Source organism: Camelina sativa, chromosome 5 (genome assembly GCF_030686135.1).
Source record: "Camelina sativa cultivar CO46 ecotype springtype chromosome 5, ASM3068613v1".
NCBI lineage: Eukaryota > Viridiplantae > Streptophyta > Magnoliopsida > Brassicales > Brassicaceae > Camelina > Camelina sativa.
The window spans coordinates 25,775,547-25,801,966 of record NC_141884.1 but is presented as its reverse complement, the minus strand read 5'-3'; the positions used below and the strand labels follow the sequence as shown (position 1 = coordinate 25,801,966).

At 34.0% G+C, this 26,420-nt stretch overlaps 4 protein-coding genes, 1 long non-coding RNA gene and 1 other non-coding gene across 7 annotated transcripts; all 6 read left to right on the top strand.

Annotated features, from left to right (window-relative positions):
• The first annotated feature begins 2 nt into the window (after positions 1-2).
• Positions 3-3,150, top strand: LOC104787355 (putative UDP-glucuronate:xylan alpha-glucuronosyltransferase 4). Its single transcript, XM_087450768.1, has 3 exons — positions 3-931; positions 1,898-2,358; positions 2,583-3,150. Exons 1-3 carry the CDS (start codon positions 142-144, stop codon positions 3,060-3,062), a joined length of 1,731 nt encoding a protein of 576 aa, XP_087306894.1. The 5' UTR covers positions 3-141; the 3' UTR covers positions 3,063-3,150.
• A 1,120-nt stretch (positions 3,151-4,270) lies between these two features.
• Positions 4,271-5,582, top strand: LOC147944361 (uncharacterized). The gene is made up of 2 exons (XR_015557512.1): positions 4,271-4,565; positions 4,886-5,582. It is a non-coding gene; the product is annotated as an uncharacterized LOC147944361 (long non-coding RNA).
• Positions 5,583-8,830: 3,248 nt separating this feature from the next.
• On the top strand, positions 8,831-13,207 carry LOC104787356 (mitogen-activated protein kinase kinase kinase 2). 2 transcript variants are annotated; one of them, XM_010512929.3, is made up of 17 exons: positions 8,831-9,375; positions 9,662-9,703; positions 9,795-9,860; positions 9,955-10,065; positions 10,145-10,225; positions 10,310-10,387; positions 10,562-10,644; positions 10,730-10,811; positions 10,893-10,993; positions 11,094-11,133; positions 11,227-11,283; positions 11,375-11,424; positions 11,498-11,729; positions 11,847-12,017; positions 12,113-12,414; positions 12,729-12,799; positions 12,924-13,207. In XM_010512929.3, exons 1-17 carry the CDS (start codon positions 9,079-9,081, stop codon positions 13,019-13,021), a joined length of 1,962 nt encoding a protein of 653 aa, XP_010511231.1. In that variant the 5' UTR covers positions 8,831-9,078; the 3' UTR covers positions 13,022-13,207. The 2 variants fall into 2 exon arrangements, with proteins under 2 accessions (XP_010511231.1, XP_087306893.1); XM_087450767.1 differs by having other exon boundaries at positions 8,872-9,375; positions 11,513-11,729.
• Positions 13,208-14,322: 1,115 nt separating this feature from the next.
• Positions 14,323-15,582, top strand: LOC104787358 (proline-rich protein 1-like). The gene is made up of 2 exons (XM_010512930.2): positions 14,323-14,929; positions 15,026-15,582. Exons 1-2 carry the CDS (start codon positions 14,392-14,394, stop codon positions 15,337-15,339), a joined length of 852 nt encoding a protein of 283 aa, XP_010511232.1. The 5' UTR covers positions 14,323-14,391; the 3' UTR covers positions 15,340-15,582.
• A 4,403-nt stretch (positions 15,583-19,985) lies between these two features.
• Positions 19,986-22,390, top strand: LOC104787359 (protein AUXIN RESPONSE 4-like). The gene is made up of 2 exons (XM_010512931.3): positions 19,986-21,416; positions 21,989-22,390. Exons 1-2 carry the CDS (start codon positions 20,232-20,234, stop codon positions 22,205-22,207), a joined length of 1,404 nt encoding a protein of 467 aa, XP_010511233.2. The 5' UTR covers positions 19,986-20,231; the 3' UTR covers positions 22,208-22,390.
• A 2,315-nt stretch (positions 22,391-24,705) lies between these two features.
• Positions 24,706-26,053, top strand: LOC109133037 (uncharacterized). Its single transcript, XR_015598189.1, has 3 exons — positions 24,706-24,883; positions 25,644-25,708; positions 25,815-26,053. It is a non-coding gene; the product is annotated as an uncharacterized LOC109133037 (transcript).
• Positions 26,054-26,420: the final 367 nt, after the last annotated feature.

Genomic DNA, 26,420 nt, shown 5'->3' with positions numbered 1-26,420 from the left:
CTGATTGGGATTTAACATAATCAAACCAACCATAAAAGAGAGAGACATATTGACTTTCCCACACCAACGTGCGTCCATGCAAATGAGCCATTGCAACACACATGAGTGTGCATATAAAGCTTTAAATCCTTGCAAATAAAAATGCGTGAACAAACTTATAGGTATAGGAGAGAGACGCAGGAGAATAATTATCAAAAAATGGGGACAAAAACCCATAATTCTAGAGGGAAAATATTCATGATCTATCTAATACTAATCTCATTGTCACTTTTTGGTTTGATCTTACCTTTTAAACCTCTTTTACGGATCACTTCATCATCTTCAACGTTACAGATTAATCTACCATCGCCTCAAGTCAATAAAAACCCGAAATGGCTCCGACTCATCCGTGATTATCTACCCGAGAAGAAGATCCGAGTTGGCTTCCTCAACATCGACGAGAAAGAGCGCGAGAGCTACGAGGCTCGTGGACCGTTAATACTAAAGAACGTGTACGTTTCACTTGATCCTATACCAGAGAATGTCACTTGGAAGAGTCTTTACCCCGAGTGGATCGATGAGAAAGTTTCTAACTGTCCCGAGATCCCTCTCCCTCAGCCACAAGGTTCTGATGCTGACGTGGACGTCATCGTTGCTAGAGTTCCTTGCGATGGGTGGTCGGAGAGTAAAGGGCTGAGAGATGTGTTTAGGCTTCAGGTTAACTTGGCCGTTGCGAATCTAGCCGTCCAGAGTGGTATGAGAAGGGTTGATTCGACGGTGTACGTTGTGTTCATCGGCTCATGTGGACCTATGCATGAGATCTTCAGGTGCGATGAGCGAGTTAGGCGTGTTGAGAATTATTGGGTGTATAAGCCTTATATCCCGAGTTTGAAGCAGAAGCTTCTCATGCCTGTTGGTTCATGTCGCGTTGCTCCTCCGTTTGCCCAACTTGGTAAATTATAATTTTTTCCCTCTTTAAATATTAGTTTTCATATTCGACCAAAAAAATATATATATTAGTTTTCATAAATCATAACCTTGTGTTCTGACATATTATCTCACAATTATTCTTTTATTTTATTTTAAGGTTGATAATAATCCTTCTAAGTAATTTCTAATAAACATTTTACTATTACTAAATCATTATGTGTTGTCAAAAAAAAAAAAATCATTATATGTAACTTATATGCATCTTTTTTTTCTTCTTGGTGAAGTTTCTATTGGAGAGGTGTTTTGGTAGAAACATTATTGCTAACACGTACTTGTTTTAAATGAAAAGTTGGTAATTAAAGTAATATGAGACTAATGGTTGGTGCGATTAGATCGTGCCTCACAGTATGCATATATAGTTTTGTTGACGTAATATTAAGTTTGATTGATTATTTTTTGCATATTTATATAGCATAAACATTGTGTCGTCCGACTCGTCCCACATACAACCATTAACATTTACTTCGAGAATTTTGGACGTGTGATGATCATAAACCAAAATTTCAATTACTTGACATTGAAACTCATGTTTGGATTAGGTTCTTGTATGACACGTCCATATTATTTTCTATAAACTTGTCTTTTTTTTTCTTGAAATCTTAGAAGATATTCATTACAACAAATTTAAGTGTATATATGTCAATGTGGAAACATATATATATAATATGTACATATTTTTAACCAGAGAAAGGTATATGTAGATATTATAAATATAATCATAATTAATTATAACCAATTCTAAATTAAAAACAATTAGGTGGGGATTGAAAAAGCTTATCCTCAACAACCTTATACCTGCTTACCACAAACCCTACCTGTTCACCAAATTTTCCTCGTCTCACTCTTTTTTCTCATTCCTTCATTGATCAAAATATATATTCCTTACTCGTTATCTCACTTGTAACTTTTAAACTATTATCATTTACAGGCCAAGAAGCATGGAGACCAAAAGCCGAAGGCAATCTTAAGTCCAAGGCAGCCATAGCCTTACCTCGTCGCTTACGAGTCGCCTATGTGACAGTACTACACTCTTCAGAATCCTATGTTTGTGGGGCAATAGCCTTAGCGCAAAGCATAAGACAATCAGGATCTCATAAGGACATGATTCTCCTCCATGATCAAACCATAACCAACAGGTCTCTTATCGGTCTCAGTGCTGCGGGATGGAATCTCCGGTTGATAGACAGAATCTGCAGTCCGTTTTCGAAAAAGGACTCTTATAATGAGTGGAACTATAGCAAATTACGTGTGTGGCAAGTAACTGACTACGATAAACTTGTGTTCATCGACGCAGATTTCATCATCCTCAAGAAACTTGATTATCTCTTCTACTATCCACAAATCTCAGCTTCAGGCAATGACAAAGTGCTATTCAACTCCGGAATCATGGTAATACAGCCAAATACTATTTTAAAATATCTAAAGTTTTTTTTGGTAAAACGTTTTGAATGATACAAATTAATATGACGTATTTGGCCTAGAAGCTAGATTTAATATTGAAAAAACTCATGGATCACATCCTTTGAATATAATTAGTTGAAAATGTTTTTTTTTTTTTCTTTTCGGTTTTCTGCCTAAAAAAACATATACTAATTTTGTTCTCTTGGCATCAGGTTCTCGAGCCATCGGCATGTATGTTTAAAGAATTAATGGAGAAATCGTTCAAGATCGAGTCATACAACGGGGGAGACCAAGGATTCCTCAATGAGATATTTGTATGGTGGCACAGGTTATCGAAACGCGTGAATACAATGAAGTACTTCGACGAAAAAAATCAGCGACCACATGATCTTCCGGAGAATCTAGAAGGTGTGCACTACTTGGGATTGAAGCCATGGGTATGTTATAGAGACTATGACTGCAATTGGGACATGAGCGCACGACGCGTGTTTGCAAGCGATTCGGTGCACAAGAAATGGTGGAAAGTATATGACAAGATGTCAGAGCAGTTGAAGGGTTATTGTAGTTTGAATAAGAATATGGAGAAGAGGATTGAGAAGTGGAGAGAAATTGCTAAGAACAATAGTTTACCTGATAGGCATTGGGAGATTGAAGTGAGAGATCCTAGGAAGACGAACCTTCTTGTTCAGTGAGAGGTTTTTAGTTTTTGGATTTTTTTGAGTCTGAACTCTTAAGGACACTTGGGAACAGATAAATGAAGAACCTTCTAAATTCAAGAAAGCTAATTTGCTTTAGTATTTTTTTTTTTTTTTTTAATTTTTGGCTCCAAAAGTCCATGTCAAGTCCGAGAAAATTGAGATGTGATAGATAGCAAATGAAATCTCTAAAATTTTAATTTTAATTTTCTTAAGAAGACATGTCACTATTGTGATTTAGTGATACCATGTAATTTTGTGCTAGAAATATGGTGGTGAACTAAGAAATGCATTTGAGTTTTTCGGCGGTACTAAGGGGAAGTTTTTCGGTGTTTGAAGATCCTCCATTTCTGCTAACTTGGACATTAATTCTCTCCATTCTCTCCTGATCATTAGTGTCTTTGGTGGTTTCACCATCAGCTTTGCTTCTACTAGGGGTAATAAAGATGGATTACAAAGTCAGAAAAAAATATAAAGTGTGGCTTTGGGCATTGATCAGCATAGAGAAAAGCAAAAGTAGAATATAGCAGAATGAAACAGCAGACCTTGTTTAACCCGTGTGATACCCTCTGAAACAATCCTCGTATCTTCTGACTCAACATCAACTTTCTAATTTAAAGAATAAGTTAACTTACCACCAAGGACTAAAGTCAAAAGGCCAAATTTTTACCAAAGATTCTGCCTTCCAATACAACAATAGCATGGCGATTAAGATCTTGCAAAAGGGATCTTGTAAACTGATTATTCTGGTGGTTCAACAACATCCATGGTCCCATCATGCTGGATCAGGATCCCATGGTTATGTGGTAAGGAAAATTAAAACCACGCACTCCATAAGGTGACAATACATAAAAACCAACACTAAAAAAATGATGAGACCTGAGTTGTGATTGTGTTGACTTGTGCGGACTGGAAAAGAAAATAAAAACAAAACATAAAACAAGGCGAGGTCGGCTCGTCCACCTTCGTGGGCTTCTGCCCGGTAGTTCACTTAACGGACCTTAAACCGAGATTTCCCAGTTTAATCCGATTAGAAGATTATTCGGTTTGTTTTTGGTTTAGGTTTGTATGTCGTGGGTGTCAAATCCTACACCAACAGTTATGTGTTTATAACCCTCTGGTTACCAAAATACATCCTAAGCAGCAATTACGAGAGAGAGAAAGAGAGATACATATATAAATCGAAGCAATGACAACAACCGAACGATTATTGCTTTCTAAACCCGTCAGATATCAGATCAGATCGGATAATAACCGATATCCGAAGATCATCGGAACACATCCGAACACTTGCCTTATCTCTCTCGATCCTCCTAGATAAACCGCCTTCCACTTCCCTTATCTTTCGCTATCCTCCTAGATTCACTGCCTTCCACTTCCCTTATCTCTCACGATTCTCTACATATAAAGGTAAAAACTTAAACTTTCAATCTGTAATCCCTAATACCATTCTCGTCGCCCCAGTTTCCTCCATCATAGGCTTAAAAAAATCGATCTCAGGTATGTCTATGATTCATCTTCTTCCTTAGTTATCATCTTCTTCTTCCTTAGTTATTCTATGATTCTTCTTCTTCCTTGAAACGAATTAAATTTATAGTGAAATCTGTATTTTATTTGCTTGATTTTGTGTTTTAATTTGCTTGATTCTTTACTCCTAATGGTTAGCTATGTGTTTGATCTTAACCAGAAGCTGATCCTGATTCTGAGAATTATAGTTCTGTAGATAGAAACAAAAAATTTAGGATGCGGATAAGGTGTATTTCAAGTTTAGATAGAAACAGAACTTTATTTTATTAACTTAGCATTATTTTTTTGTTTAGATGGACTCCTCACCATTTCCAGACAACATTGACAAGGAGAAAGATGACCAAATCTGATACCTGAGAGTGGAAACAAGAGGAAAGATGCTCCAGCAGATGTTCCGACAGATGGTGGAGTTGCTTCACAACCAGTCCAGCCAAAGAGAAAACCAAGTACAAGATCTATTGCTTGGGGATATTTCACAAGATTTGATGGTAATGATAGGAGATGTAAGTGCAATTTCTTTCAAAAATCTTACGGTTGTGATTCATAATCAGGGACTTCTCACTTGAAGGCTCATATGGGTAGCTGCAAGCATTTTCAAGCATGGAATTCAACCTCTACAAACCACATTACAGAAGAACAGCTACAAAGGACATTGTTAGAATGTATGTGGAAATGAAAGCATCTATGAAAACTTGGATTGTTGCTAGTAAGCCAAGATTCTCTTTGACAACTGACATATGGGTTGCTAAAGCTATATGTGCTAGTTACATGGTGATTACATCACACTTTATTGATGTTCCTTGGCGATATTGAGGAAGCTAATTATTGGGTTTAAGTACATTACATATCACAAAGGAGCAACAATATCACGAGTTCTTCTTGACTGTTTGGCTAAGTGGGGCATATAGACGATTTTAACGGTGACAGTTGACAATGCAACTGCAAATACTTCTACTTTGAAAAAAATTAGGAGGCATTCAGCTTAAGGAACAGTGAAGCATTTGTTTTAAATGGATAGTGTATGCATATGAGGTGTTGTGCTCACATAATCAATTTGATTGTTAAGGACGGTTTGCATGAATTGGGTGAAAATGTGAAAGCCATACGCAATGCAATACAATATGTTAGGTCTTCTACTTCAAGATGTGATTCATTTGAGCAGAAAGTTGTCTCAAGGAAGATGACTAGAGGGAGTTTACCGTTGGACATCAAAACAAGGTGGAATTCTACATACTTAATGTTGTCAAGAGCTATTGATTTTAGATTGGCATTTGATAGAATGGAGGCGGAAGACAAGATGTACAATGACTACTTTAAGGAGATAGAGAACGGGAAAAAAAGAGTGGACCGCCTACAAGGGCTGATTGGAATACCGTAGAAAGGTTAGTGAGATTTCTAATCATATTCTACAATTTTACTTTGGTTGTGTCTGCTTCAACCTCATTTGCTTCTTATAAGTTTTATGGAGAGATAATGACTATAGAGCGAAATTTGACTATTTTTTTTTCTTTTCAGAGTTAAATTAGAAGACTTATAAGCATACTTGTAAGGTAAATGTTTAAAATTTGATGTTTGCTCCCACTTGCATTCCTTTGACTTATTCAACATCTTTCCCTCTTATTCTTTCATGGGCTTTGATGGGCTTTCTATATTCTTCTATCTTCTTCTCCCTTAGTTTTACTAAGAGTAGAATCATCTTGGGCCTTCATTGGACACCAATTTGGCCCTTTATGATACTTGAAGCCTAGATGAAGCCTTGATATAATTCTTCTCCTTTGTTACTTCTTCCATCCAGTCTAATAATAAAGACAATAGTTAATTGGTATAAGTATGACGACTAATGAGATTGTTTTTATATATGTCAATTCATTCTTTAAGGGGGTTTTAACCCATCTTGTAAGTTGTAACGCTATATTATCATCATCAAATCTTCCCTTTAATTTTTGGTTATATGCAATTAGTTTTTGGTTTTACTGAATAACTATTTTACGTCAACTAGCATAGGAACTAAGAAGCATCATCATCACCATCCCGGAACCGTTGTTCTTTGCAAGATTCATAATTACCATAGCAGTACTAAGTTGTTGATCTGTAAACTTCCTTTCTGACGTCTCGTTCATGACCGTGGTAGGCATTAAAACTTCTCCATGAAACACTCATCTAATCTTTCACGTCATTCCTCAACCAACATATCGTTCGATCAGTCCTACAACCAGATTTTTCTCCACCAATGCGTGAGCCATGGATGTTACCATGAATCTAACAAGAAGCTGCTCGAGTTTAGAGTTGGTGGTTTCACTCAAAAAAGTATGAACTTTGGGGACAAAGTTCTTTTGGACGGTGGATTATTGATGAGAACATTACCGGTTAACCGGAGTAAACTGACATTATCTAGGTCGAAGATAGAGTTGAGATTATCTTGTCTTTGTTTATCCTAAATTAGTGGGATTGTATCTCCACTTAGTCACATATCTTAACTGTAGATTTAGTGGGTTAGTTTCTTTCTTCTTCTGTATTTAAACATCTTCGATTAGCAAATGAAGGATAGACTTGATTTGCCAAAAGAAACGTGTGTTTGTTGTGTGTGTTTACTCATCTCTTTAGCTTTGATGAGGGATCATTCTATTAGATAAGGCGTGAGATGAACTCGAAATCCTTAGGCCCCAAACTCTCTTAAAACATACCAACAAAGCAAGACAGTGGAACTTTAGATAGAAGTTTCGTGGAGACAGATGACAGGGGGTGAGACAAATCCCAAAAATCCTTTTGCCCTAGACTCTCTTATAACAACTCTTCAATCCTCAGCTAATGAATGACAACGTCAAATAAAAGAAAAAGTCTTGAATATCTTCTCAAATGAGATTACATGTGTTTATAAAGAGATAAGAAATTTGGTAACAAAGTCAAGTATTAATTATTCTTAAAACTAAAAGTTAATAAAGATAGTAAGTTGAATGAAAATTCAACTCTTGGTGTTACTCTTCTTTCAAAGTGACTCTTGATCTTCATTTTCGTCACTCTTCTTCGACCATAAAATAAAGTGATTATTTTGGGTTTTCTTAGACTTGTATTAGGCTCAAAGTAGACTAGATTTGATAGACCTCATCCCCAATAGACTTTTGCATGATCTCTTTGGCTATAAGCCCTTTAATTAACTCATTAAGTGTTTTCTTGATCTTTTCTCTCTTTGACTCCTAGGTCCAGTTTGCTGATGAGAAACAACATGGACTGTATCATTTCTTCACTTTTGGTTTAGTAGAAACAAACTCTTGGTTACCAAACATAATTTTGGAAGCTCCTAAACCAATTGGACCTAAAGCTTTTCAAGTGAAGAACTAGATTGACGTTCGTTGGAAGATGAAGCGTATCCTTGTATTTCGTGGGCCAAATCTTCTTTCATTGATTTTGTTGGAAACATAAGAGATCTATTAACATCCTCCAAGTGATTTCGTGTTGAAATTGTTGCTGAGTTGGTTTGTGTAACACGATCTTTGGTTCAGACATGAAACTGGGACTGTGATAGATCTATTGACTTGAAATATCCATATCTTTCATATATGAACTGATTTCAATGTGATTCCAATTCTTGGAGGTTCTGGAATGGATAAAGATTCCAGAACAGTTTGGTTGATAGCTTGAATCCTTTTGGCGTGGACGTAATCCTCTGTTGTTAATGATAACATATAGAACAAGAAGTTGTAGTAAAAAATGCGAGAGTCCGAAAATGTTTTAAAAGTGTTACAAAAATTGTGTTTGTAAGAGGTTTGATGATTATTTTTCTTGTTAAACTAATATTTGAGAGCAACAATGTCATTTGTTAATCTTAATTAGCCATGTATATAATAAACATGTTTGAGATTTGAGAATGTTTAGGGGGTTCGCATAAATACCATTAAAACTAGATTAAGACCCGTGCTAAAGCACGGGTTAAAATTTCTTTTATTTATATTATAATTTTAGGATAAAATATGATCCCGAAGATCACAATTAATTCTAGATTAGGACCTTAAAAACTTTTAAAATCAATCATATAAATTATATTTATTCTACAATTATAATATAAATAAAAGGAATTTTAATCCATGCTCTATTCTACAATTTGGAATAACCCATTTAAGATTTTGGTTTTATTTATTACAATTAATATATAGATTAATTTATAACCTATATATAACCTATTTGTAACCATTGATTAAAATTATAAAGTCTACAAAAACAATGTTGTGTACTTCCCTTTTATTATAAACCGAGATAGTTTTTTTTTTTTTTTTCCAAACACAATTTCAGAAATTTTATATTGTTAACGTTCCCTTGGAAATACTTTGAAAATTAATAAAATTTTGAAAATGGAATCTTCTTCTCCCCCTTTTTCCCCCAACGCTCTCATCGGCATAGAAATCTGAATTCTCTCCCATAGCCATCCATATCGAAACCAGATGAGACAACAACATCACTGAGAAGAAGAGTCCTCAGCAAACCATTTCAAATGCAAGATCTCTTCGGATCGGTTCGCCGCTCACTAGTCTTCCGTACTACCACCACCGACGATGACAACCAAGAGAACCATCCTCCGTTACCTACTCTTCTCGCCGATAAAATCACTTCCTGTATCCGCAAATCGAGAGTTTTCGCCAAACCTCAGTCACCACCTCCGCCTAACTCCGCCGTACTAATGAAACCTCCGATTCGGTGGCGGAAAGGTCAGTTAATTGGCCGTGGTGCTTTCGGTACTGTGTATATGGGTATGAATCTTGATTCCGGTGAGCTTCTCGCCGTTAAACAGGTTAGTCTTAGTTCGGAAATTGTAAATCTCCTTGGTCAATTTTGCTTTTTCTCCTCGATTTTGAAATTAGGGTAACTTTAATGGTTCTTAATATTGGTAATTTAATGGAATCTGCAAGCTTAATCACAGATTTGTACTTCGTTTTTGGTGGTAACTCTAACGGATTAAGATTGATTTTGGTCAGATTTTGGTACTTTAGGGTTTTTAGGTCCCCAGATGTGAGAGAGAGAGTTTGTACTTAGATTTTGTGTGGCTTTGACTTGATTATGAGCTGATTCTTTCACAGGTCCTGATTGCATCCAATTGTGCATCCAAGGAAAAAACTCAGGTTCACTAAACGAGCCTACCTGTTTCTTGTTTATATTGTGCTACATTTTTCTCTTTACATTAGATGACTTTCCTATTTTTGTGAACAAAAGGCTCATATTCAGGAGCTTGAAGAGGAAGTTAAGCTACTCAAGAATCTTTCTCATCCAAATATAGTTGTAAGCATTAACGTTATTGTTTTCTTGCTATTACAACATGCCTTTGTTTGTTTGTTTGTTTTTTCTAAACTTTGGTCTTCTTTTTTGGCCTTAGAGATATTTGGGTACGGTGAGGGAAGATGAAACTTTGAACATCTTGCTTGAATTTGTTCCTGGTGGATCTATATCTTCACTCTTGGAGAAATTTGGACCCTTTCCTGAATCTGTAAGTCACTATATAAACCTCTATTGGGGTTTTCTGAAATGTTTTAATGATTGTAACGTCTTTAAACTGATTGACTAAGGTTGTTCGGACATACACGAACCAACTGCTTCTTGGCTTGGAGTATCTTCACAGTCATGCGATTATGCACCGTGACATTAAGGTATCTATTTTTGCACTTACTATGAAAGTGTTTAAAACATCTCGTATCTTGGCCCTTCTTATTTTGAGCTTCTTCTGTTCTCAGGGTGCTAATATCCTTGTGGATAATCAAGGATGCATTAAACTTGCTGATTTTGGTGCATCCAAACAGGTAGCTGAGTTGGTAAGTCAATATTCGGTCTTCAACTTCTATTTCAGTAAAACCATTCTGTTTGTGAGTCTTGACAACAACAAAAAAACCATCTGCTTCTGAGTTTTTTTAACACTTTTTCAACTCGTTCCTCAAACATATTCTTCATCATGATTTCGAACTTAATAGACATGGATTTTTCTCTAGGCTACTATATCGGGTGCCAAATCTATGAAAGGGACTCCCTATTGGATGGCTCCAGAAGTTATTCTTCAAACTGGGCATAGCTTGTAAGTATTACTTCAAACATTTTTGTAATTGCGAGATTACATGCTTTGTAGTCAACTGTATCTTATCTTTGGCTATTATGTGCAGTTCTGCTGATATTTGGAGTGTAGGGTGCACAGTGATTGAAATGGTAACTGGGAAAGCTCCTTGGAGCCAGCAGTATAAAGAGGTACTTAGTTTAGTGTGCTTTGTTATTCAGTTCTATGAATAATTCGTTTCTTGAACTTATGTGGACATATTTTCTTTTCAGATTGCTGCTATCTTCCACATTGGAACGACGAAGTCACATCCTCCAATCCCTGAAAATCTTTCCTCTGACGCTAAAGATTTTCTGCTCAAGTGTCTGCAGCAGTACGATAGTTTTGACACAAAAATTTTAAAATTAACTTCTGTCACTTCTCTTCCTTCTTGTCTTGTGGATTGCTGAAACATTGTGTCCTTTCTTTTGCAGGGAACCAAATCTGCGGCCAACCGCTTCTGAGCTGCTAAAGGTGAAATATTTAACATGAGTAAATGAAATCCAATCAGGTCACATATTTTAATTCTTTTGAGACACAATGTTCTTGCTTTTCGTTCATTGGCAGCATCTATTTGTTACGGGCAAACAGAAGGAATCTGATATACTTCTTGCTTCAGTCATGGTGAGTTCAGATTATGCAATGTATAGCATATCATCTTAGGTTTTTTGTGAAGGCATTTTGATAGGATGTCTCTTTTTCTATATATTTTCAGGACAATTCAAGCAGTCCTCTATCATCAGAGTTAACTGACATGAAAAGCTAGTAAGTGCTGCGCTGAAGCCAAAACTTTTAAGCTGAATTCTGACTGCTAATCATTTGTTTCTTTTTCTTATAGTCAAATGTCTACAAGTGATGATGTAGGAGACATTTGTAACTTGGGTAGTCTGACTTGTACACTTTCTTTCCCTGAGAATTCAATCCAAAATAACAGTTTGTGTCTGAAAAGTAATAACGGGTATGATGAGGATGAAGATGATGATGATATGTGTTTGATTGGCGATGAGAATTTCTCGACATATAATGGGGATACTGGCCTTACTCTTGACAATAATACTGATGTCAAGAAGGTAAGCCTGTGTGTAACTATCTTTTCTCATCTATATTTCAGATTCTTTTCTGAATAATCGAATCACTGTGTAACATATTATTTCTGAAAGCACAATTTATAAATTATCTTTGCGCAGAGCTGTGATACCATGAGTGAGATCTCTGATGTTTTGAAGTGCAAATTTGACGAAAAGTCTGGAAATGGAGAAACAGAGACAAAAATTTGTATGGAAGTTGACAACCCATCGTACTCAGAAGATGAAAATGAGCTGACCGAGTCAAAAATTAAATCTTTCTTAGATGAGAAGGTGACTCATGTACAATATTCTGTTTCCTCAGTGCATTTAGATCCAACTTTGAGTTTGCAAACATTAACTCGTTCATAAAATGTCCTAATCCGTAGGCTGCAGATCTAAAGAAGTTACAGACGCCTCTGTATGAAGAATTCTACAACGGTTTGATCACATGCACTGCCAGCTACATGGAGAGTAACACTAGTAACAATAAACGAGAGGAGACACATCGTGGTTTCTTGAAATTACCTCCGAAAAGCAAGTCTCCGAGTCAGGGCCGTGTTGGTCGTTCACCTTCTAGAGCAACAGATGCAGCCTGTTGCTCCAAGAGCCCAGACAGCGGTAGCAGCTCTGGTGTGCTGAATAATAGCAATGCAAGTGCTGATGCTGAACATGAATCAAACAGCCAGAGGTAAATCTAACAGCAACTGTTGTTCTGCTTAGATTTTAAGGTTAAACATGAATGGTTTAGATTCGTTTTCTTCATTTACTCGCCGTTAAGTAGGTAGGAACCAATATCCCAGAAGGTAGTCGCATGAATGCATGTCTTAGGTCTATTATGGCCCTCCATTTGATAAATTGGGTGTCCATGGAAGGTGTTGCCAGAATGTTAATCACAAATATTTCAAAAGATTTTTGAATTTTCGTAATGAATATTTTTTGGAAATCCACTTTGCCAAGACTTGTTTGTTCATTATCTGGAAATGGGTTGTTTTGGCTTGGCAGTGTTGCATTGTCAGAGATTGAGAGGAAATGGAAGGAAGAGCTTGATCAAGAACTTGAAAGAAAGCGAAGAGGTAACTGCAATGCGCATTGCATTCGTCTTTTTCAGCATTTCAGATCTGTCATGACCACGTTGTTTCTAGTGGTGTATCATATCTTGACCACAATATATGTATATAAAATCAAATTTTACTGCAGAGATTACACGGCAAGCAGGGATGGGATCATCATCCCCGAGAGACAGAAGCTTGAGTCGACATAGAGAGAAGTCGAGATTTGCATCTCCAGGCAAATGATCTGTACAAAAAGTCCAGCCAATTTTGCACTTTTGTCTCTACAGCTCTTACAGTTTCTAGAGCTTGCTTTTTATTATTCGATTGCTCAACTAGTATATATGATATACCTATATATAAATGTTCCTCGTATACAATAACTTGCAGTTTGAATATATATATAGCTAAAAGCCTAAAATATTTGCTGAAGTACAGTGTGATGTGAGAGTGTTGGAGTTGAATTGCATATTAAGGGTTGAGCCAACCACAGAGCATATAGGTTATATAAGTTGAACTGCCAGACATGTTTATGTTTTGTGTTTATCTGAATCATTTAGCTATTGGTTTACAACATATATTCGACTTTTTAACAACTTCTACAATATATATAGGCGAACTTGACCAATTTACAATCATTGGATCTGTAAAAACAATAAAGTGTTGTAAAAACTTCCTTAACAAAATACAAAGTCGCCGTACGTCATTTCAAAGAAATAGCAAGACTTCTACAATAACAGACACATCAACTGCACTAGACTAAACATAGAATTGTGGCCTACAGTATACCGATGCAAATAAACATATGGAATTTGACATATACTAAAACAGAATTGAAATCTATATCACAATATATAGATGCACATTGTGAACTTGAGGAAGTTGCATTCTTAAATAGACTGATAAAATTGTTGCATAGAAACATAATTCATATCACATTACTTAACTCAAACATCATTTGTGAAGAAACTATACTTACATAAGTGAAATATATAGATAGTCGAAACCTAGATGATTTTACGATTATTAGTCAAAAATGATCCACTTCCTGATGAAGATAAATTGGATCGAATGGTAACAATGAAGTCGTCGGTGACTTTATTTTTCGGATCTCTCTATTTTTCTAAGGGTTTGGATGACAAAACAAAATATTAGGAAATCGATTTAGAAAAAATTAAGAAGAGGGTATATATATTATTTATCAATTAGGAGGACATATTCATCTAACATTAGATGAAAATATATTTATAAACAAATCTAAACTGGCTAATGTTAAAAAAAAAAAAAAAAAAAAAAGACATTGGCTATATAAACGAAATATGCTTTATAGAGCTCCGTACCTTTGGTCGGCGGCGCTGAGTGCATGCATATGTATATATGGTTGTAAACTTGTAAATGGCAAAGATGTTTTTAATCGTGCATCACACTATTAGAACCCCCCAAACATGACTATCCAATTAGTCACCTTTCAAGATAATGTATTTTAAGTTCTCTTGAAATTTTGAATACCTTAACATTTTCTTATATAAACTCCATTTGATGAAACTGTTTCAACCAACTTCAAACACCAAGAACACAAAATACGAACTAGCTAAAAGGCTAAAAGGAACTCTGCAATGGCGATCACAAGCACCTCCTTCGCGATTTGCCTTCTCCTCTCTTTGGCCACCATTGCCACTGCTGATTACTATGCACCCTCATCACCTCCGGTTTACGCTAAACCGATTCATAAACCCACACTCTCACTTCCAGTTTACACTCCATCGGTTCACAAACCCACCCTCCCACTTCCTGTTTACACACCACCTCCCCAAAAGCCAACTCTCACACCTCCGGTTTACACTAAGCCAACTATCCCACCTCCGGCTTACACTCCACCGGTATACACTAAACCAACTCTCCCACCTCCGGTTTACACCACGCCGGTCTACAAATCGACACTCTCACCTCCGGTCTACAGTACTAAGCCAACTCTCCCATCTCCGGTCTACTCTCCACCATTCTACAAAAAGTCTCCAAACTATTCTCCTCCACGTTCATATGTACCAAAACCAACCTACACTCCACCCACCAAGCAATATGTCCCAGAGATCATTAAAGCCGTTGATGGCATCATCTTATGCAAAAACAGCTACAAAACCTACCCTATTCAAGGTATAAAAATACTTTAAAATATCCTTCCTAAAAAGGTGTGAACCTAAGGCATAAAAGTTACTAATTAGAAACTTTGGTTGATTAAATTTCATTTAGGAGCAAAGGCAAAGATTGTGTGTTCCGAGATGGGATCATACGGGAAAAGCAAGAACGAAGTTGTGATCTACAGTAATCCAACTGATTCTAAGGGATACTTCCACGTGGCGTTAACCCACATCAAGAACCTATCTCACTGCCGTGTCAAGCTCTACACATCTCCAATCGAGACTTGCAAGAACCCAACCAATGTCAACAAGGGCCTCATCGGAGTTCCTTTATCGATGAACTCCGACAAGAACTTAAAACTCTTTAACGTTGGTCCTTTCTACTTCACCGGTTCCAAGACTGCTCCCACCACTCCCAAATACTGATCATCATCACATTACTATGAAGTTGAACTTGCATGGCATATGAGGTCGCTTTCATCAATTTATTATTTTAAAATCTTTTTTCTCTTGAAAAATGTTCTTATTTGTTTGTTCCAATATCATTTGATTCATTGCACAACCAATGCATTATATATTTCTATTTCATATAATAAAATTGTAAGAACAACAATCTCTGATTATGTATAAAATATCAATATTAATATGTATTTTATTTTTGTTAAGCTATATTGGTGCAATTTATTATTTTTGATGGTCATTGGGGTGAACCTTTGTATTCACCCCTTTCCTTCTCAACCAATCAAAATGTTCTATCTAATTTTTTATTTAAAAATAAATCAAAACTAAATTGAAAAACAAAACAAATAAAGGAAACATATTATGTATACTTTTATTTAAAGAAATTTAAATATTGGCTTGGTTTAGATTTTACAATTAAACAAGTTTATATATCAGTTTAGGTTTATAAATGAGAATTAGGGTTTAAATTTTATAATTAAAGCGAAATTATATGTCGGTTTAGGTTTATAAATAAGGTGGTTAGGGTTTAGATTTCATAATTAGAATAAAATTATATGTCGGTTGCGTCAACGTTTTGTTTATCTTTAAAACCAAACAAACAATATTTTAGTAGCTCTGTCAAGTTTTATGTATATCATGAACCGAGCAGCAAGTAACGCTTGAAACAAAAACCCATCAAACATAAATTAAGTAGGAATATATTCTACATAAAGCCAATACATAAATTGAAAGATCGATCAATAAGCAATGATCCTTCTCAAATAACACCAACTAAACCTAGAGCTACACGAAGAAGAAGTAGTCAGTAGACAAAAGATTATTCAAAAATCATATATATTCCTATTTAATCCCCTATTTAATAAAACGGAAGTACACAACTTCAAATTTGTAGACTATATAATTTTAATAGTAGGTTATAAAAAAAAATTGTATTAATTTGTTACAATATGTTAGGTGTGCACGGAAGATTTTAGGAGATAATCTTATTTCTCTTTTACACCAAAATATATTCTCCAAAGATTTAATTGCTACATCACGTTGATTACAAAAACAATAAACAGAATATTCCGAATTAATTCTCCACAGAAAAAATACTGATAAGCGTAAAAAAGAAAAAAATCTAAGCAAATAATAACAATTAATATCTGTGCTAGAGCACGGATTGAAATTCCTTTTATTTATATTACATGATATAACATGTAATGTTAAAATTAATATTATAGCATGTTTGTTATATATAATGTTAATATTACATATATATTAAATGTAATATGCAAATATTAAATGCTATATCAAATGCGGTGTTTGAAGACTATTATTCCCGATGAAAATGATTATCGTGTGTATAGCATGATCCAACAATGACTAAAAAGCTTGATTTTTTCATAATATTTTATCCAAAACAAATATTAAAAAATTATATAAATTATATTTTATTACAGTAATTATAAAATAAACAAAATGAATTACAACCCGTGCTCTAGCACGGGTCATAATCTAGTTTATGAGGATTATGAAAAGCAGAGTCACGAAACATATAGCTTGCTTACCCGCTGATAATTTCGTTTTTTTTCAAAATAATATCGTTTTCTTTTCCAAATGGGGATCAAAAAGTATTCTTGAAAACTTAAAGTTCTGAAAATCAGAGAGCCGAGAACTAAACAAATAAAGTTTTCTTGACTCACATCTGAATTAATGACTGAAAACTGCAATTTGCTGGTAGGCTTATCCACAAGACCACAACCAATTCTAATCCATTCTTCATGTAACCGTAAAAATCAGATATTTAAATTTGATTTTTGATAAGATGATGATGCAACTGAAATTTAAAAGAAAAAAGTCTTATGAACAAAAACCTAAATTTGCTTATAACACTTGAATATGCCGTGAAGAAGTAGTCAACACTTAGCTTGGGCGCTTCATCACGTCCTCTCTTTGAAGACACATGCCCAACCATCTCTTACAAAATTCAAAGATCACATTGACTTTTGTATTCAAACGTACGGTTTTTCTCTTCAAGCGTTACTAAAGATGCGAATATACGATGGTTGCAATCTCTTATTTAGGGGGTGTTATTGGATTGAGGATTTTAATAGATTTTAATTAACCCAGGACATTAGTGGATTTAAAAGTCTAATGCATTTGTGTGGACTTTATAATGCATATAAGGTGGATTTGAAAGTCATTGATAATGTATTTTTGGTGATTGTTATGGATTTTTTAAAAAGTTATTGTTAGAAAAAAAATATATATATATATATATATCCATAAACTGTGTTATACACCAAAATTATATTAAATTAATAACACCCAGACTTTTACACATGTCATAGAAAACTTGAATTAAACTGTATTTGTTTTCAATCCAGATTTTTGGTGTAATTAAAGAACCCAGATGTCATGAACCCAGAAAAAAAAAATTAAAGAATAAAAAAGACACAGATCTGATGAATAAGTGTGATTATATACAAAGGGTTTGAGGAGGAAGAAACAGAGATTGAACCCAGAAAAAAAAAGTGTGATTATATCATTAACCAAAAAAAAAGTTATAGATCATGAACCCAGAAAAAAAAAGTTAAAGAACACAAAAAAAAATTCTCAAAAATAATACATATCTGATGAATAAGTGTGATTATATAAAAGGATTGAGAAAAAAAATCAAACAATAATATGTCAAAGGCTAGAGATCCATCTGAAGAGAGGAGAAGAAAATGAAATGATTGAGAAAAGTGTGGTATTGTGTTCGTTCATATTTTAGAAGCATAGTACGTTGAAATCCAAAATCACACAAAATCCAGTAGATATTGAATAACACTAGATTTTAATGGATTTTTAAAAATACCCAATTGAATAACACCTGATTCTTAAATACATCAAACTCCTTTAAAAACCACAATCCAATAACACCCCCTTAATTTAGGCCTGAGCGTTTGGATATCGGATTGGATTTTTCGGATTTTGGATTTTTTGGATATTGACTCTAACATCCATTTTTATAAAATTTGGATCGGTTTCGGTTCGGATAATTCGGATTTCGGATCGGTTCGGATATGATTGTCGATAACCAAAATTAAACCAAAAGTTATTGGACAATGTTTTATTCGAATACTTTTTAATCTTATTGTACCCAAATAACCATACTAATGGAGTATTAAAACAAAAAAAAGGATAGAAATTAAGTAAATGACAAGGTTCTCATAGAACCATACAAATACATAAAAGATATGAAGCATATCTATCGGAATATCAAGCTATTTTTCATATGTTCGATTATATTCGAATATCTATTGATTATCGGTTTGGATCAGATAATATCCGATATCCAAAATAATAAAAGGCAAGAACCGATCGGTTATTTCCTTAATATCGATTTGATTTTAATCCGCTTATTTTGGTTCGGATACGGTTTGGATTTTTTGATTGAGATTTTATGCCAGACCTAGTTTAATTAGTCCCATAACTCTTTGGCGATTGTTGTTCTTTAGCGTTTAGTCAAAATTTTCTAGGTTTTTTTATCAGCTTTCTTTACAACATTTAGCTGCACTAGTTGTAAAAACATTTATTTTTTTTCTAAATATATTAACAATAAATTCAAAAAAAATGCTAAAAAGGTGGTGAGTAATTGCTGAAACTTTGTTGTTTCTAACGGAGGTGGACTTACGAAAATGGAGCGTTATTATTACAGAAAGGTGGTGAGTAATTGTATAAAACTGATGTTTCACAATTTGAACAAATAGGTAGGATGCATGTTTGTGCAATTTGAGAGATAGTTAAAAGAAAAACCTTACTTTATTATAAAAAAATATATTTTTCAATCATATATATATATATATATATATATTGAGATAAGGCTTTGTCTTTGATATATTCCATTTGGCATAATTTATCAATGTCTTTTGTTGAGTTCAAGGCCGAAGCTGAAACTAAAATAGAAAAACTGCGACTGAAACGACGAAAAAACAATGAGATGAAGAAACCATTCCCTATAGCGCTGTAGTAGTCAAATTGTGAATTTGATGTTTTGCATTTACTTTAAGATAGATAGATAGAAACTATCACTGAGATGAAATCAAGGATAGATAGATTCTTCTGTTTTTTCACCCGTAAGTGCAAAACAGCATAAGGATAAAAATAAAGAATCAGTTAAACTCTCTTTTAACAAAAAAAAAAAAGAAAGAATCAGTTAAACTCTACCATTTGCAAAACGGGTAAGAGAAAAAGAAATCTGACCTTTTTATTTTATTTGGACATATTAAAAAACATAGTTTTACTATAATTTTTTTCAGCTTTTAATACACTCTTGTTTATAGGTTAAAAAAAAAAATGAAATGAATTCCAATACAGTATTATCTTTTTAAGACCCAAAATAACTTACTTAGCTTGTGTTCAGATCTCCTGATAAGGCTGTTTGGGCAGCTTGCCAGGCTCTTGCATCGAAACTAACCTTGGGTAGGATCTCGACTGGCTAGAAATGGCTATCATCAAAGATTAGTTCTTTCCTCGCGGTCACAATCTTTTTTCCTATTGATTTGTGTATTACATGGTTATGTTAGTAATAATACCCCTGATCAATAACTAAATTTAAAACAAATTTGGGCAAGAACAACTGTAACCCCACAATTGCAAAGACTAGGAACAAGATTTAAGCTTAAGGCACAAGAGAAGGAATCAAAAAGTTGTTCCTCTTGTTTGTGTCACGTCATCTTATTAAACACGCTCCTTGAATGATGTTTCTCTTTATCACTTTTGCAGTAAAGTCTGCTCTTTTATTATAATCATCTTTCTCTCTCACACTCCCCACACAGCTTCAGAAAGGCTTTCTCCTTTTTTTTTTTTTTTTTTTTTTTTTTTTTCTAATGGCGATTATCACAGAAGAAGAAGAAGAAGAAGATACAAAAACCCTAATTCCACCGAAAGACTCTGACATTTCGAAATCGGAATCGACTATGAAGAAGAACCCTAAACCCCAATCTCAAAACCCTTTCCCATTTTGGTTCTACTTTACACTCATCTTCTCACTCGCCACTATCATCTTCACATCTCTCTCTCTCTTCTCATCTCACAACGATCCAAGATCTTGGTTTCTCTCACTCCCACCAGCTCTTCGCCAACATTACTCAGATGGACGAACAATCAAAGTCCAAGTAAACCCAGACGAGTCACCAATCCAAGTCTTTGTAGCTGAATCAGGTTCGGTTCATACAGAGAACGTTGTAATCGTTCATGGGTTAGGTCTTAGTTCGTTTGCTTTTAAGCAAGTGATTCAGTCTCTTGGATCAAAAGGGATTCATGGTGTTGCTATTGATCTGCCTGGGAATGGGTTCTCAGATAAGTCAATGGTAGTGATAGGTGGAGATAGAGAGATTGGGTTTGTGGCTAGAGTTAAGGAAGTTTATGGTTTGATCCAAGAGAAAGGTGTGTTTTGGGCGTTTGATCAGATGGTTGAAACTGGAGATTTGCCTTATGAGGAGATCATAAAGCTTCAGAACTCGAAAAGGAGAAGCTTGAAAGCTATTGAATTAGGGAGTGAAGAAACAGCTAGAGTTTTAGGCCAAGTGATTGATACTTTGGGTTTAGCTCCTGTGCATTTGGTTCTTCATGATTCAGCTTTAGGGTTGGCTTCCAATTGGGTTTCTGAGAATTACCCGAGTGTTCGAAGTATAACTCTGATTGACTCTAGTATCAGTCCAGCTTTGCCGTTGTGGGTTCTGAATATACCGGGGGTTCGAGAGCTTTTGTTAGGGTTTTCGTTTGGTTTTCAGAAGCTAGTGAGTTTCCGGTGCTCAAAGGAGATGACTTTACCGCAAATTGAAGCTCATAGGATTCTTTTGGAGGGAAGAAGTGGGAGGGAAGCTGTTGTTGCTTCATTAAAGAAGTTGAACCATAGCTTTGACATTGGACAATGGGGAAATTCAGATGGGATCAGTGGTATCCCGATGCAAGTGATTTGTTCTAGAGAATGGAGCGACGAGGGCCAATCTGTAGCTAAGGCTCTTCCAAAAGCAAAGTTTGTCACACACTCAGGCAGCCGGTGGCCTCAGGTTAGAGATTCTTTGGACTTTTAAGGTTACTTCAGCTTTTTTGAATTTGTCAAAGCACAAGGTTTTGTGTTTATACTAAAATACAGCAAGTTCTACCGAATCAATCTCTAGTATGTAATGCAGTAAGGTTATAACCATATCCAATTTCAAAATTTAGAGTGCCGTAATCAACTATAGTTGAGGTTGTTCAAATTTGATTGTTCTCTTGGTCTTGTACATACTTCTTTTTACCAGTAGTTTGGATCTTTACCATCCTGCTCTCTAGTCCGATAGGACCAGAGCATCTTTAGCTCTATAGCCTGTCTTTTAGTGTTGCTTGACTTGTTTGAAGAACACAAACTTGTGAGCTTTACGTTCATCCAATACTGCAATACACTCGTTGAATTTTTTAGTTTTAAAATAAAAATGGCACATTAATCTGAAATGTGTTCGATTAGATGTAGAGTTCTTACTGGCACTTGTATCACTGAAGGGTACATATCTGAGAGTATTCACACAAACTCAATATTGGTTTCCGTAGTGATTTTTTCGAGTTTGAGTCCTTAAAACTTGTGGTCATTTTGATGATGCAGGAAAGCAAATCCGGCGAGCTTGCAGATTACATTTCTGAATTTGTCTCTCAGCTCCCAAGATTCACCAGAAGGGTTACTCAAGAACCTATCCCGGAGAAAGTACAGAAACTGTTAGAAGAAGCAAAGGCTGGTGGTGACCATGACCATCATCATGGCCACGGGCATGCCCATGCTGGTTACACGGATGCTTACGGTCTTGGTGAAGAAATGACTACTTGATAAGTTGATATGCCTTTTTGAGTTCTTGTTGCTAGTTATATTATTATACCATGTGAGTTTTAAGACTATTTTGAGACGTTTTTTTTTTTTTGTTTTTTTGGTTTAAATACTACAAAATATGAATCTGTGTGTTTTTTTGTAAGTCAACAAATTTCAATAGAAAATTCCTCTTACATTTTTTTATTTATAGAGTTCTTATGTCTATGGGTCGTTCCGATTAGTGATAAGCTTACGGTCACGGCTCACTAAATGTATCTTTTGAAAGTGTCTAGTCTCACGCACACATATACAGTAACTTGCTTTACATAATAAATGTAAACATATAAAACACAAACAAACCAAATTAGGAACGATCGCCCGCAACGTGTATATGTTATTTGGTATGGTGCACAAATTAGTTGTCGATGTTTTGGCCTATTTCTACCTCATCGGCCATATTAATTTACTGTACATCTTATTATTAAATGCCTATGTACGTTTTCATTTCATGTTGATGCTTTGACGTTACAATCAACTAATAGATAATCTTACTAACTCTGAATGAAATTATGGAAATCATCAACTAGTTAATCTTAATTCTGAATGAAATTATGAAAATCATCATCTAACCCTGTGTTTTCGAGGCTTGTGTCGGAATATTTTGGCCTTCGATAGTGGTGGATTCAATCTAATTTTTTGATTTTATAGATTAAAAATGATTTTGTTTTAAACATCTGTAAACGACGTAGAAGATTAGATTTAAAGTTACCTTAATATTTTACCAAATTAATTAAAGGTTATAATTTGTGAGAAGCGATGTGAGCACAACACGTAAGCACAATTCACTAATATTGTTTATCAAATCATTTATACTAGGTAATAACCCGTGCTATTGCACGGGATGATTTTTTTTGTTTGAGGTATTACATTTGTAAATATATTTATTTAGTATAACATTTATATTAGTTTGAATTCATCCAATTTATAAAAGTTTAAATTATTAATCGTTTCACTATAATTATTGAACAAGGATTTGAAAAGATTTGGTGGATTCTAGTTTTTATAAGACTTTGAAGGATTTTCGATGATTTGATGGAGTTTTAGAAGATATTTTGTGATTTATTAATAAATTTCTAATAATTATTTTAGGAGATTTGTCTTTAGTTTTAAGGTTTTGATGCTCAGACTCATCTTTATAACAATTTTCTATTCACTTTTTGATTTTTTGATGCTCAGCGTCACACGATGATTGCATTCACTCTTCTGTTAACATATCAAGGGAAACCGAATCAATTTATGAAATGGAATCCTCAAAGCTCATATGCAGTTTCAGAGGATCAATTGATATTTAAGTAAGATAATTTTCACTGGAGATACAAATAAATACCACAATTTGAGGATTTGAAGAAGAAGGCCTTGATTGGAACAACTGTTAGTGAAGCATTAGCATTATGCAGCATGAGCAGTATGCTTCATAAGCTGTATGCTATTATTTATTAACAATGATATGTGATTGGTACAGCTGTTAGCATTTAGATATAAAATTACAAAATTAGACATTTTAAATATACAACTCTAGGTGATTAATGAGGGTAAAATTGTATTTTAATAACTTTAAAACTATTATGCTTGGGAAATGCTTCGTTTAGAAGCATTGAGCTGTAGAACATTTAAAAGCCTTTTATGCTCCCTTTATGCTTTCTAAACAAAACGTGATTGGCTTTCTAAAATCTATATGCTCACTTATATACACTACCAATCAAGGCCGAAGTATGGAAGATATGAAATTGGTTGGAGAATTGAAATTTGGGTTCAATCTGAAATTGAAAAGAGAATCCCTCCATTGAAGCCCTGTTTCAGGATAGTGGAGGAGAACTGTGTAGAAGAAGAAGTGTGGAAGATTATTCTATATTTTTGTTCATTTTGTGATAAGAGTGATGATGACGACATTGACGAGAGTGATGATGAGAATATATCTTCTGTCTTTACGAACTCTTTTTAAAATCCTTCAAAATAACACTTTTAGAGGTGAGATTTGTTTATTCATATTTTTCAAGTAAAAATGTATCCAAAATCTTTAAAAATCAGTTTTTATTAGTTTTTAAAAAAATACTTGTCAAGTTTGAATAACAGTAGACTTGATATGATTTTTATAAATCTTTAATTCAATAACAAGAGATTGCGAATTATTTTGCATGATTTTGTGTAAATACTAAATTCAATAACATGGTATTTGAGGAGAGATTCTAAAATCACAAATTGAATAACACCATATTTTTAAAAAACTCCAAAATCTTTTAAAATCCTTGTTTCAATACCCCCTCTAATATTTATAGTACGTACTAATATTTTGTTGCCTCAATTTTTAAACTTTAATATTTTGTTGCCTTAACTACTTAGTACGTACTATAAATACAATTTTTTCTATATCAAAATTTTTTCAAATAATTTTCCAAGGATAAGTTACCTTTTGTACGTGGCACATGTATTATATATTGGTTCATGAGAGGCTATAAATTGGAGATCAATATCACCATCATAAAACATCTTTTCTTGGTCGAAGCCCCTTAGCAAATTTTTATACATTTTGATTATTCCTCCAAATATTCAAACCCGATTATAGACTTATAGTATCTACAAGGATGAAGTTGGTGGTTTTTTTCTCGCTCGTGCTCATGTTTTCATTGTGTTCTTCGGGTAAATCACAAGTTAAATTAATAAAATCGCTAATGAATTATATAACACAATGGTTAAGTTTAAAGAATAACAGTTTAGAAATGTCAAAAGTTGTTATTTGATTTTCAAAAAATATTTGTTTACATAGTGGTAAGGATTAATAGCCAATACATAGTCTTATTCTTACGAATTTCATACCTAATGACCTGAATTTTAATATTCCTTATGATAAGATGTTTTAGCCAAAAGAAAAGTATTTTATTTTAGTGATCTTCTACATTTTTAATGTAAAAGTAATGAATTATTTATATTTTATAAATTGTATATTTCAGTTTATTTTTCATTGGTTAAAAAATGTTTACGTAGATAATAAATTATGTTTTTTTTTAAAATGAATTCTTTACATACGTGTATATATGAAAATCTTATACATTAGATATAAAATGATATAAAGGGGAGCAATATGTTTCTTTTTTGTCATTGCGGATCTACGTTAGGAGGTAGGGCACGGGCCCGACCCTCAATTTAAGAATTTTTCAATTATTTACTAATTAGTAATTTCACCTGGCTCATTTGGAAAAAGTGCCCCATATAATATCATAGTGTGTGTGTCTACATGTTTTTCATTTTATTATTTTTCCTAAGTGCTTCTATTGCTAAAAAAAAATTACCCTTAGTTAGTTGTGCCCCATATAATTTTCTTTCCTAGTTCCGCCAGTAACACACCTCATATTAATAAAACCAATGTTTAAGAATACGTCTTGTATATTTTGTTTCTTAGGGTTTAAAACAGATAATGGTGTTACTGTCACTTCTAGTTCTATCTATCAACATTCCTCGGACAAGGTAAGCAATACAATAAAACACGTTTTTACTTTCCATATATATCGGCTAATCATAATTATTGTCATCATTTATTATTATTATCATTATTATTTTTAATAAACTACAGGTTGAAGAGAGTAGTGAGAGCCTGATGGACTATCCAAAAACAGGCCCCAACACACCGGGAGGAAGCCGTTTTCGTCCACCACATCCTATGATGAAGAAAAAGATTTCCTCATAAAGAAATAATGTTTAAGACGGGATCAATTGATCATTATAATTGTAATGCGAAAAATTCTTGGGTTTAGGGGGTGGGGGAACCTTTCTCATTCACTCTTTTTTAATAGTCAATCAAAATTTGCCATATAATATTATATTTAAAAACAAATTAAAATTTTTAAAAAAAATTAACTAAAGTAACAAGATTCAGTAGACTTTTTATTAATGAGTTTAATATTAGTTTGAATAAAGGGAGATTCTCAAAACTAGCACCGAAATAAGTTTTTTTTCCAAACTTAGCACAATATCTATAAAATTCCAAAAATAGCAATATATTTCAAAATTAATTTTTCTAAATTCAAAATACTAAACCTTACCCCTCAAAACTATATCCTAAATGTAAAATTGAGAACTCAAAGCTAAAAAAAAGTTATAAAATAAAAATTAATTTTAAATATTTTTTTTTTGAATTTAATGTTAAATTATATTGAAAAGAAAATAAACATTGTTACAT

Excerpts from the sequence above, each read along its gene's own strand:
- LOC104787355 (XM_087450768.1), top strand. The coding sequence starts at position 142 with ATGCGTGAACAAACTTATAGGTATAGGAGAGAGACGCAGGAGAATAAT. Across the intron at positions 932-1,897 it reads TCCTCCGTTTGCCCAACTTG|GCCAAGAAGCATGGAGACCA; the intron begins GTAAATTATAAT and ends TATCATTTACAG. Across the intron at positions 2,359-2,582 it reads TATTCAACTCCGGAATCATG|GTTCTCGAGCCATCGGCATG; the intron begins GTAATACAGCCA and ends TCTTGGCATCAG.
- LOC104787356 (XM_010512929.3), top strand. The coding sequence starts at position 9,079 with ATGCAAGATCTCTTCGGATCGGTTCGCCGCTCACTAGTCTTCCGTACT. Across the intron at positions 11,134-11,226 it reads CCGCTTCTGAGCTGCTAAAG|CATCTATTTGTTACGGGCAA; the intron begins GTGAAATATTTA and ends GTTCATTGGCAG. Across the intron at positions 12,800-12,923 it reads ACTTGAAAGAAAGCGAAGAG|AGATTACACGGCAAGCAGGG; the intron begins GTAACTGCAATG and ends ATTTTACTGCAG.
- LOC104787358 (XM_010512930.2), top strand. The coding sequence starts at position 14,392 with ATGGCGATCACAAGCACCTCCTTCGCGATTTGCCTTCTCCTCTCTTTG. Across the intron at positions 14,930-15,025 it reads CAAAACCTACCCTATTCAAG|GAGCAAAGGCAAAGATTGTG; the intron begins GTATAAAAATAC and ends AATTTCATTTAG.
- LOC104787359 (XM_010512931.3), top strand. The coding sequence starts at position 20,232 with ATGGCGATTATCACAGAAGAAGAAGAAGAAGAAGATACAAAAACCCTA. Across the intron at positions 21,417-21,988 it reads CAGGCAGCCGGTGGCCTCAG|GAAAGCAAATCCGGCGAGCT; the intron begins GTTAGAGATTCT and ends TTGATGATGCAG.